Here is an 11,861-nt window from a genome sequence, read left to right as displayed (position 1 = left end):
CAACTCTTTGGTTTCACACAGCCCAATATGGTTCTAACAGTCCAATCCTAGGCACAACAAAAATCAGTGCAACAACTTAGTCTTAGAGAATGTCAATAAAGAAAGCAGTATACTGATTAGATTTCTGCAAATTTTGCAGTCAATAACCTTATGTGGTGTGGTTATAGAACCTCATTAGAACAGCCTACATTTAATCACGTTTGTTGGGGGAGAGCATTCAGTATATCTTAATCCAATACACCAGATCCTTTTCCTTACTAGGGCCAGACTAGCTTTTCTTGTGTTTACTGTGTTCCATATAGATGTGGTAAAGTATACATCGAGTAGTCTGTGTGGACAATCAAAGAAAGTTGCAAGGAAAAAGGAAGACACATCAAACTTAAGCAAACAACAAAATCTGCGGTTGGTCACAGAAAATGCACTGAAGTATGAAGAAACTGAAGTGTCAAGACAGGCCACTTCATTTTGGGACAGTGTTCTGAAGGACAATATTTGAATGTGAGTGGCTGATGGGATTATCAGCAAGACAGTGTCTATGTTTTAAGAAAAGCATGGGACCTGGCACTCACCAAAGTAAAATCGACCAAGAGCTGACAGCCTCTTCTGCAACCAATGGGGCTACCCAAGGCACTTAGGGACCAGGACCCCCCCCCCCCCCCCCCTCCACTCCACTCCACCCGACTCGGCCTGTGACTGGGTAGCAGCGGAACAGTTAGGGAGTGATCACAGTGTAACGGAGGTGGCATGTAGCAAAGACGCTCATTCTACAGATACCACCTGAAAATGACAGCAAGATGGCTATCGAAATACCATGTCACAAGAACGACTGTATTCAGCTGGACACTGGAGAACAATTTTAAGGACCAAGCCATCAACTCATGTTTTAAAAATTTTCTCTGTTCTGCATAACTGCTTGTGGGGTCCCATATCTCGTGTTTGTGCTTGTTGGCTGGGTCTTGATGAGCTGCAGTATGAGGAGGGGGAGGCTAATGATTCTGAGCTTTCTAGTGCAGCTTGGAGAGTGCAATTCAGCGTTGTCAAACATTAAGCTGACAGGGGCTTGGGGCGGATATATAAAAACTGCACCGAGTGAAATTTGCACCCAGTATACTACCGAGCGTGGTGACGCAGTGGTTAGCACACAAATGCGCATTTGGGAGGACGATGGTTCAAACCCATGTCTGGCCACCATGATTTACATTTTCCATGATTTCCCTAAATCGCTTCAGGCAAATTCTGGGATGGTTCCTTTGAAAGGGCACGGCTGACTTCCTTTCCCATCCTTCCCTAATCCGATAGGACCAATAAGCTCACTGGTCTCCTGCCCCCAAATCAGCCAACTCAATATGCTCATAAACCTAGAAATTACCTGCTCACTACACACGCAGTAGTGTCCTGCGTGGCTGTGTCCATGGCATGTTGACACCGTGATGCAAGTGTGCAATGTAAACACATCTTACCGCTGGAGGAAGAGCTATGGCACCACCACTTGTATGCATAATGTTCAACGATATTCCACCTTAAATATGCATATGGTATTGGTTTTACCTGTTTTAACGTTTATATCCGGCTTTTCCTTCTTTTATGACGCATTCTCTGTCCTAATCTAGAAGATCTGGATTGTCACTTTGTGTTTTTTTAAGTTGAGATTTGTGAAACCCTTTTTGGACGGGTGTTGATAGGAAGGTGAATGGATATCAGGGGCCTTAATTACTCATTGCTCGAATTAAATCAGTTGATGGGCCTTACTTCATTTGGTGTATTTTCATAGGTCTGTTGGTGGCATACTGTATAGGAGAGACACTTGGGACAGGGGAGCCGTGTGCAGCTGCCTTTGCCGAGTTGCTGCAAGGTTGAGAACAGGTGATAATGGTGGTGGTGGGGTACTCAGCAGCAGGGCACCACGGGCTTACTGTCAGTTGGATGAAAGGCAAAAGATCGTGTCTTTAATAGGTTTACAACCGGAGGCTGAGGTAAGGGGTGCATGGTGGCTGTAGCCTGTGGCCGGAACGATTGATATTTCTGGCTTACGATGGGATCTGTCCAAAATGGCCAGGCTGGAATACAACACGCAGCCATCCGAGCATCTGAATAGCGAACTAATGCTCAGTATGTGTTAGGCAGCTTTGTGCTCGCATGTGTTCTCTATGGAAATTTGAGAAGATTAAATATGGGCATGTGTTTGTGCTGGGCATTTATTTCCTCCTATGTGAATTGCCTGGTTGACTGCTTGTGCTGCCATTCTGCACATTTCCTGTCTTTATTTGATTGAGAGAACATCGATTGTGATGTGTTTTGTGTGCATCTAGATAGCGAAAACCAGGTGGAAGAGACGTTTACTGGTCCTCTAGACATGAGAAACACCTTAGTGGCCTTTGTAAAGTAGAAGGATAATTTGGAATCTGTTATATTAGTGACATAGGTATTCATTAAAAAAATAAGAGTGAAACTGCCAGTTTCCTCTATTTTTTCAAATTTTTGTGTAAAGATCTTCATAGGCGAAGTAAGTTCCTAGTTACTAAGTGGTTTGCAGCATGTTCCCTCTCGCAGAAGTTCCGGGTTTCTAGAGATATAATTTCCACTCTTTATCTTCGGAATGATATATTGGGAACTATCACGTAAATGGTATGATATTCTGGCAAACCATGTGAAAATACATATGTTCTTGTAATCACAGAATTTGGAGAAGGGCGTAGAAAGCAAGAAAATCCAATACAAATAAATTGAGAAATGAAACTGTAATGAACTGTACTGTTATTGAAGCCAGTCAAGTCATTTTAGGAAGCTACTAAATTGTATTACATAACAGAAATGAAGCTCAACTACAACGTCCGAAATTTAAGAGGTTGTGACCGAAGAACTTAATAAATATGAATTGTATTAAAACAACTTATATTATTCTGTAACTTGATATGCAGGTTCTAACAAAAACAGCAAAATTATAAGAAGAGATTGGCTAGCCAGTATTTACATTTAGGAGGTGTAATTCCAGTACTGCTGATAGAGGTAAAAGTTACCTCACTTTTGGAGCTGTCAATTTCTTCTCCAGGGGCCTAAGAGAGATAGATCTGGGAGAGGGGCCAACATCAGGTTGAGAACCCCCCTCCAGTTATGATGAGGGGGAAACAAAGCTGAAGGGGGAGGTGTAAGGGGAATAGCAGATTGTAATATGTTTCACAGAACTGGGTCAGCTTTAGTCCAAAGATAATGGGATGGAGTGAGATGTAATAAGGGAAAAAGAGAATTGGAATGAATAGTGGAAATGACTAAGTGGGAAGTAAGAAAAAAGAGATGGAAAAATACCAATACAAGAGAGAGAGAGGCAAATATGAAGGCAAAAAAAGAGAGTGAATAATGAAATATTATCAGTCAAAAAATACTACAGTTGAAGAAGAGTTTAATGGAGGTTAAATCCAAGAGGATGATAGGATGCAATAATATTTTGAAAAGCAAGTTACCATCTTTGGAGTACTAATACCAGATAACAGAATCCAAAATTTTCCCGCAGTGTAGTAGGCATGAAGGTCTCCCATGAGTTACGCTGTAAAGTACGTTAAGGATGTAGGTACTGGACTGTTCTTCTGTGTCCATATGCTCAGTCAGTTAAGTGCCAGTCACTCCAGCTTGAAAAGTTATGGAAGATAATACATGTTAGTAAACAACAAGCTTGGTTTTTTAAGTTGTTCTGTCTTTGATGGTGTAGGATCTGCCTTGGACAAGCAGTTAATGACAACATAGTCTTGCATGGATCTAATATACGAGTTCAACAAAGATATGACCACTGGGGAAACTTTCTAAATAAAGTGTTTATGGCAAAGTAGAAAGTGTGAACAGGAAAGACAACATACGTATTTTAGCATTAAATAGTGTGCCAGGTGAAAGACTAATACTAAGGACAATTAACAGTAGACAAAGAAACTGACCTACATATTGGAAGAAAACAGAATGCAAAACCAGGAAAGCATTAAAAGAAATTACAGTAATGACGAAAGTCAGAGGACTAATAATATTTCAATAACAATATTAAAATAAGCTAATCTCAAACTGAAACAAAAAAGATGGCAGGGAAGAAATAGTGAATGTCAAGTTTGGAGTGAAAGATGGAGCACGTAATAAATACTCACCTTCTGAGATTGCAACAGAAAGGTCTTCATGGCTTTGAACTTCACGTTTATGAATGTCTCTCATTAACTATTACCAGTTAGATTTCAGTTCTGTAGCACTCTGCACTCCACACCGAGTCACATTTGCCGCAATTTAATGTTCTGTACTTTAGACTTGTTATTTACGTATTTTTTTAATATTTGTGTGTGGTGTATGAAAAAATTCCTGTGTTGCCTACTTAATACTCAGCTGATTACCAACATGTAAGAGATCTTTCTTTACAATACACCATGCCTTTTTCAGCGCTCTTTTGGGGTGTCCAACTCTAATTAGGTAGATTTGTAACTAGAACAATCTATTTCTTGGTATGCAGGGTAAATTCTATCCTCACATGTATAGAAACATTATAAATATATTATATGAAACTTTTTAAAATGAATGCAAGTTGTGTGATCAACATAATAATAAAAGATATTGCAGAAGAAATTGCTGGAATGAAATTAAGAGTGCAGAAGGAAAAGTAATTTTGTAGACATGTACACTTTTATCCACATACTTCTACCTTTGTAAATTTTGGATATTATTTGTCAACTGCTAATATTTGAGAATTTTGCAGCTCAGATTTACAATATGAATAGAATGTGAAAACAGATTCAAAAAACAACAAATAAACAGCAATCAGAATACAGTCATTCGGAGTTTTACAGTTATTTATTGCAATATTTTTTTTCTTTTTCTTTTTTTTTATACAGTGGTAAAATGTTTCAATGCATTCATTACAACTGAATTTACAAATATATTTCAATTTTTATGACATAACTGCATATATTTATAATATAATATATATATATATAATTTGTATATGTATGTACAGATCACATTATTCAAAAACAATCTTACACTAGTTTGCATTTTTACATTTTTGTTATGTACAAGAGGCACAGCTAGCCCATAAATTACACACAATGCATCCAAGTACCAACGATACAACAAACTGCTGCATGACATATATATAAATGGAAGTTAATATCAATAACAATTATTGCCAGTCCCTTCTCATACAGTTTCACAATCAACAATTTAAATTATAAAACACAATACTTTTTTTGTTTTGTACAGTACACCAAGCAACACTTTACAATGGACTTAAATAATTTTTAATAAATAAATAGAATCTATAACTAAAACAAGGTTTTGATCTATATCACACATACATGTTACATGGATTAAACAGTAGTCTGTGATGCATCTACTGAATTAAAATTACGTTACCAAAAGGCACGGCACTAGGATGATTAGCTCATAATGGCCTGTTATATCTGTGGCACTGATGTATGTAGTTCATTTTGTGTGAGTGTGGAGATGTCAACAACACAAATTGTGGACTGCCATTCAGTGAATTTGTACAGAAATTTTACACTGTAACAATAAATTACTATTTCATACAATAATTCATAGTATCACAAAATTCAGAGCCATACTTGATTACAAAATAAAATTCAAAATAATAAATGTCAAATATTTTTCGTACAAACTACTATTGTACGATTTAAAAATAATGTATTTTTCAGCAGAGTAGTAAAAATGCCATTGTTAAACTGCCTAGGCATAATAAAACTGTACGAAATAACACAGTTAAAAAATAAGAAATACATTTTACAATAATCTTTAATCACAGGGGAGACAAAAGAGCAATTCTACACCTTCAATGGTTATCTAAAGTAATCCACTGAACTTTACACCTTCTAGATGACAAACAATAAAAATAATCAAAATGGACAGTTTTCCATTTCCACCTACTTATAGATACACACAGGTTTTTCAGGTTCTCTGGAACATGGTTGGTACTGGATGCACACATTTTCAGTTGGCATTGAAACAAAAATATAATAAAAAAGTGACTGACATTTCATATGCCGTGGTAACTGATACTTTACATTTACACAAACATTTGTACAGCATCTTTAATATATTACAATACAATGGGGTTCAAAAGGACGTGATCATTCCCCCGAGCTATCGATCATGGAAGCAATTTTAATCGAATTGCTGTGAATCACACAACTTCAAAAAGACACACTTTCCATGAATGGAGTAGGGTGCAGCTCTTTGAAAATTTTAGGAACTGTTCCTACCCTTTGAGCGCACAGCATGTAGAAGCCGCCAGTACAAGTAAGAGCGCAGGTGACGTGGGTATGTGTGAGAAGACTCACCAGGAGAAAACGCCTGTACCAGCTTGTGCCGTGAGGGTCACTTCTCAGTCGAACATTCAGCTTGTTTCTGATATGGAGCATAATCCAGACGATACTGGCCTGAAAATAAAAAAGAGGTGTAAATATTATCGTCAGAAATGTCACGATGGAAGCAGTGCTGCCTCCTGTGGCTTCTTGCATCTTCTTTTCACTTAATTTAGAATTAAAAATTTTGACTTTATGCATTTTCAATTAAAAATGGTTGCATCACCTCTGCTATAAATAATGGATGAGTCAGTCGAGGAAACTCTGCGTCACGTATTTTGTACATTTATGTTCTGTTACTAATTGCAGGGCCATATTTTTACTTGGTGTTGCGTCATCTTTCATAACCATCACTCAGTGTATTTCACTTACTGAAAATATTTTGAAAAGCTTCAGGCAACACTGTCTTTGCATTTGCTCTGTTATAGTTTTTTACATGATCAGGGTTAAATAGCTGTAACAGATAACGAAATCATAACTATTGCCCTCTAATATGTTCTGTCACCACATGTATGTTATGGCTTCAGTAAGGTATTCATTAGTTCTTGAGGAATATTTTGCAATTTCCTAAGACACACAGTCTTCAGTTTCATTTGGACAATATGTGGATCACACACAACTTAGGGCCTAAGTGACCAGCCCCTCCTTTCCAACCAATTCCTCTTTCATAGCTGAGGCAGGAACATACATGTTTCAAAAGCCAGGGCTAGCATTTTCTGCTTTTAAGTGTTTTTACCGAATATACTAAGAATTTTGCGTCCTGAAGGTAAGTCATGGCCATCCGTTTATCGCCTGGGAAGGTAAAGATCAATTCTGCATGTGTATTCTCTGTGTTTCTGGAATGAGTACTATAAAAACAACCATGGGACACAAAAGTTTTGGTTTTCTTATGTCTGAAACCACCACATTACATAGACAGGTTACAAAGTTATCCAAATCAAGAGTCATAATCTTACTAAGCATACTGGACAAAAAATTAGTCACTTCCAGGAGGCGCCACACACTGTGACAATGTCTCTAGCTAATTTCATTGAGTTTCTTCAGGTATGCTATATTGAGCTGAAGCCACTAACTGACGACTAGATACTGCACAGTTACCAAAATGTGGAAATGCCGATTGCTGCATTTCACCCACTATTTGAAATAGTTCCAGGTATTCTCTACAGGAGTAATAAGGTCATGTGATTTAAGAGGCCCACTGAGGTGTTTTGGTTTTCATCAAATCAGGCAGGAACATATATGTGCAGTTTTTGTCACCCCAGAAGATGGGATTACCCACAGCATGATCGGCACAATGATGTGGAAGAAAAGGCAATACCAGAACATCTAGAACACTGAAATAAGACCCCTAAAACATCACAAAAGCACCTTTGGCCTGAACTACACACTCCACACATTGTGGGTTAAGCAGCTCATTGGGTCATCAGTGCACTCACCAGTCTCACACCATCTGAAAAGGAGGCAAAATTGTGACTCATAGGACCACACCACATGCCTCCAGTCAGGTACTGCCCAGATTCTGTATTGATTTGCCCATTGCAGATGTGCAGCTTTGTGCGCCTCTGTGATTGATGGCCTTCCTTGAGATACCCATCACCAAATGTCTACTGATTGCTGTCACCTTCACAAAGTTCACTTGGAAATTAGCTGAGGTGGACTTGCATTCAACAACAGCACCAATGCCTGATGGGTTTGAAATCAAGTGTCACTTATAAGATGTGACACTCCTTTCCTGTCCCTGTAAGTTTGCATCTTTTTATGACCACTGTTCTGACACTGTTTTACATGACTGCCAGTGTTACAGTATCCCTTGTAGACATGTTGGATGGTCTGCATTGATACAACAACAAATCTGGCAATTTCTTTCATTCTGTGATAATGAGCACATCTGAACAACATTTTTTCAGGTTCACCCATATTACTGGACTGATTCCATAAAGGGTGGATGCTCAAACTTGGAAAAAAATTCCCTGAGAATTCCAGGTCTGAGGAGGAAGTTGGTGTCTGAAACTTCGTGAGAAGATTCTGCCGCAATGAAAAACACCTAGTTTCAATGATGTCGACCCAAATCCTGTATCATTTCGGTGACACTCTCTCTCATATTTCGCGATAATACAAAATGTGCTACCCTTCTTTGGACTTTCTCAATGTACTCCGTGAATTCTATCAGGTAAGGATCCCACACAACGCAGCAGTATTCGCAACGAGGACGGACAAGCTTAGTGTAGACAGTCTCTTTACTAAATCTGTTACATTTTGTAAGTGTCCTACCAATGAAACACAGTCTTTGATTAGCCTTCCCCACAACATTTTCCATGTGTTCCTTCTCATTTAAGTTGTCCATAATTGTAGTTCCTACGTATTTAGTTCAATTTACAGCCTTTAGATTTGACTGATCATCATGTAACCAAAGTTTAACAGATTCTTTTTAGCACTCATGTGGAAACTGTTTGGCAATTTGTTTTGATCTTCTGATGACTTTACTAGTCAATGAATGACAGTGTCATCTGCATACAACCTAAGAAGGCTCTCAGATTGTCTCCTAAATCGTTTATATAGATAAGGTACAGCAAAGGGCATATAACACTACCTTGGGAACAACAGAAATCACTTCTGTTTTACTCAATCACTTTCCGTCAATTACTACGAAATGTGACCTCTCTGACAGGAAATCACGAATCCAGTCACATAACTGAGATGATATTCCATAAGCATATTTCACTACAAGCTGCTTATGTGGTACAGTGTCAAAAATGTTCTGGAAATTTAGGAATACAGAATATGTCAATAGCATTTAACACTCAGACACTGAAAAACGTGATTCAGACACACCACCTGATTGTGAAGACAATGAGACCTCTTCTGTTTGTCTCACAAAGCATGGAAGAAAACAATCGGATTCAATTTCATGGAGAAAAGCACATTATCCACATAGGAAGAGGGGCAAACACAACCTCATAAGACATCTCCCAGGCACAGTCAGAAAGGCAAGAGAGTCATAGACCATTCTCGAAAGCTGGCTCTATTTATCTGATGACAGCATACTAGAAATGGTTGTAATATTCACTAACCAATATACTGATGTAATCCAACATGATTATTCATGTGACAGAGTCACTAAAAAGAGTGACAAAACTGAGATAAAAGCATTTATTGATGTCCTCTATATTGCTGGACCTTATATGGCAAGCAATGTGAACGTTTCAGATTTATGAGCTGGTTATGCATTTGGGATTGAGATATTCTGTCTCACCACGGGTGTCAATAAGTTTTGCTTCTTAATTCAAACTCCTAGGATTCGATGACCGCCAAACCAGAGAAGAGCAAAAAGTGCGCAATCACCTTTCCCTTATCACGAAGATTTTTGAAAAATTCATCAAGATCTGTCAATAGAGTTATCAACTGGGAGAAGAAGTTGTCATCGATGAAAAATTGGAGGCTTTTAGGTGAAGGTGTGACTTTATTCAATATATACGTTCCAAGCCAGCTAAATATGGAGTTAAATGCTTCCTGCCATTGATTCAAACATGTATTATACATGAAACATGGAAATTTATGCAAGCAAGCAACATGGTGGCCCTTTCTAGGTTAGTAATAGATCTTTGGATATGTTGTTCAATGCCTGGTTGCCACTCTTACTAAATCAGGTTGTAATATAACAGCTGGCAACCAATTCAGTGATGTTACTCTCCTTCACACCTTATCAACAAAATATAGCCTGTCCTATGTGGGGATTTTGAAAAATAACACATGGCAAATTCCAAAAGAAATGAAAGGTGGCATTCTCCAGCATTTTTGCTTTCAATAAAGATGGCACTATGGTTTCATATGTGCCATAAAACAAAATAATAAAAAGAACGTGCTCTTGATTTCCAGGATACATTTCGATGGAGCAATTGATGAAGGAAGTGGGAAGAACAGAAAACCAGAAATGATTATGTATTATAATAAACAAACTTGTTGTGGACGTGGTTGACAAATGTGTTCTGCTTACAGTACCCAAAGAGGCACAAAAAGATGGCCAATGGTAGTGTTTTCCATCTTCTAAATAAATGTAGTTGGCCTCAAGAGTCAAGTCATTTGCCTGGGGAATGGACAAAACATTCCATCTTGCACAGTTTTCCTTGGTGAGCTGGGTAAAGAGCTCATAGTAACTGGATTAGGCGATCAAAGCTCCCACACTTGTCAAGTGGTATGGACTTACATCTTAGAGAACTACTTCTTTAAGGTAAAATACCACAAACTTTGAGCACCTCTGCAACAACTTATACTGAAGCCCGTAAACAAAAGCGAATGACAGGACTTACCAAATATACATGGGAAGAATGCGGCCAATATTTACGGCTACAACACTGTGACCATTTTGTGTCGGCGGTTGTAAGATCGATCATGACAGTAATGAAAGTCATTTAGAATGACAATTTGTAAATGAAAGGGTTGTTGGGAACATTCCCCCCCCCCCCCCCCCCCCCCCCTACTAGTCCTAGTCAGGTTTAACTCTTTTGATGGAATCTCTGTAAACTAGTTTATACAAAAAGTTTATACATAGTTTACTTAATAAAAAACATTCTTAATTTGATATTGTATACGTACTTTTTCAGCTGGGAAATGTGAAGCATTACTTTTTCAGTTAACAAAATTTGTATCTCATAGAAACGAGATGTGTACCACTGTCTGACCAGGTGACACATGTAAAGTATTGTTAACACACTTCTAACTTTAAAATTTGTGATTTATAAAACTCGATAAAATTCTGTTTCAATGCTACGTCAAAAATGCAGGATGTCCTCAGATTTTATGAAATTCCCTGAATTTCCCTGATTTTTCCAGGTAAAATTTAATTCTCTGAGATTTCTGGGTTTTCCAGAGGAATTGCCATCCTACGATAAAACCACTGTGTTTCAGGTCAGTGGTGGAAAGTCACACGATGCCTGGCATGGTTTCCATACCATCTGAAGCTCTTAAAAAGCACCAGTGTGTTCTTTTAAGACTTCCCTCAACCTCTAATCTGGCTAGCATCACTGTCATAGGTCATCAGTCACTCACGAAAAATGTAAGTGAAATACAATGCAAACAGGATTGGCGTGTCAGTGGACTTAGTATATAGAATGGGTACTGAGTTATTTGACCCCAATGTAATGTACTCACAATAAATCAGTGATCATCTTTCAGTGGTTCAGAAGTTAGTTTTGCCCCAGTCATTTTAAAGCAGAAAAAACTTGTGAGAAAAGCACCAGGTGTCTCACAGTCCTGCAAAAATGTATGTCAGCACTCACTTAAGTCAGCCTAGTTATTTTAGCATTTGAATCAAGGCCACAAGGTCCATCAAAGTTTTTTAAGTAAGAATAGTATTTTGTATGAACTTCAGCAAAACCAATACTGTCATATCATTTTGTCAGCTCATGACTCCTCAACTGCAACACAATCGACTACAACAGAATAACTGACAGAAGTGAAAAACAACCCACAGAAAATGGGACAGCTGAGAGAGCTCTTTGAAACGGATGAGATACTGTTCAA

General features: G+C 38.2%; 1 protein-coding gene across 2 annotated transcripts in view; it reads right to left on the bottom strand.

Annotated features, from left to right (window-relative positions):
* Positions 1–4,804: 4,804 nt before the first annotated feature.
* The window catches only part of LOC126162331 (trithorax group protein osa), a 66,261-nt gene continuing 59,204 nt past the window's right edge, over positions 4,805–11,861 (bottom strand). For both annotated transcript variants that reach the window (XM_049918762.1, XM_049918763.1), the window contains exon 7: positions 4,805–6,416. In XM_049918762.1, the coding sequence (XP_049774719.1) occupies positions 6,355–6,416 (62 nt within the window). In that variant the 3' untranslated portion in view covers positions 4,805–6,354. The remainder of the gene's footprint in view (positions 6,417–11,861) is intronic.

The sequence above is a fragment of the Schistocerca cancellata genome, chromosome 2, assembly GCF_023864275.1.
Source record: "Schistocerca cancellata isolate TAMUIC-IGC-003103 chromosome 2, iqSchCanc2.1, whole genome shotgun sequence".
Taxonomy (NCBI): Eukaryota; Metazoa; Arthropoda; class Insecta; order Orthoptera; family Acrididae; genus Schistocerca; species Schistocerca cancellata.
The sequence above is the reverse complement of the archived record's forward strand: the minus strand, read 5'-3'. Positions and strand labels throughout refer to the sequence as shown.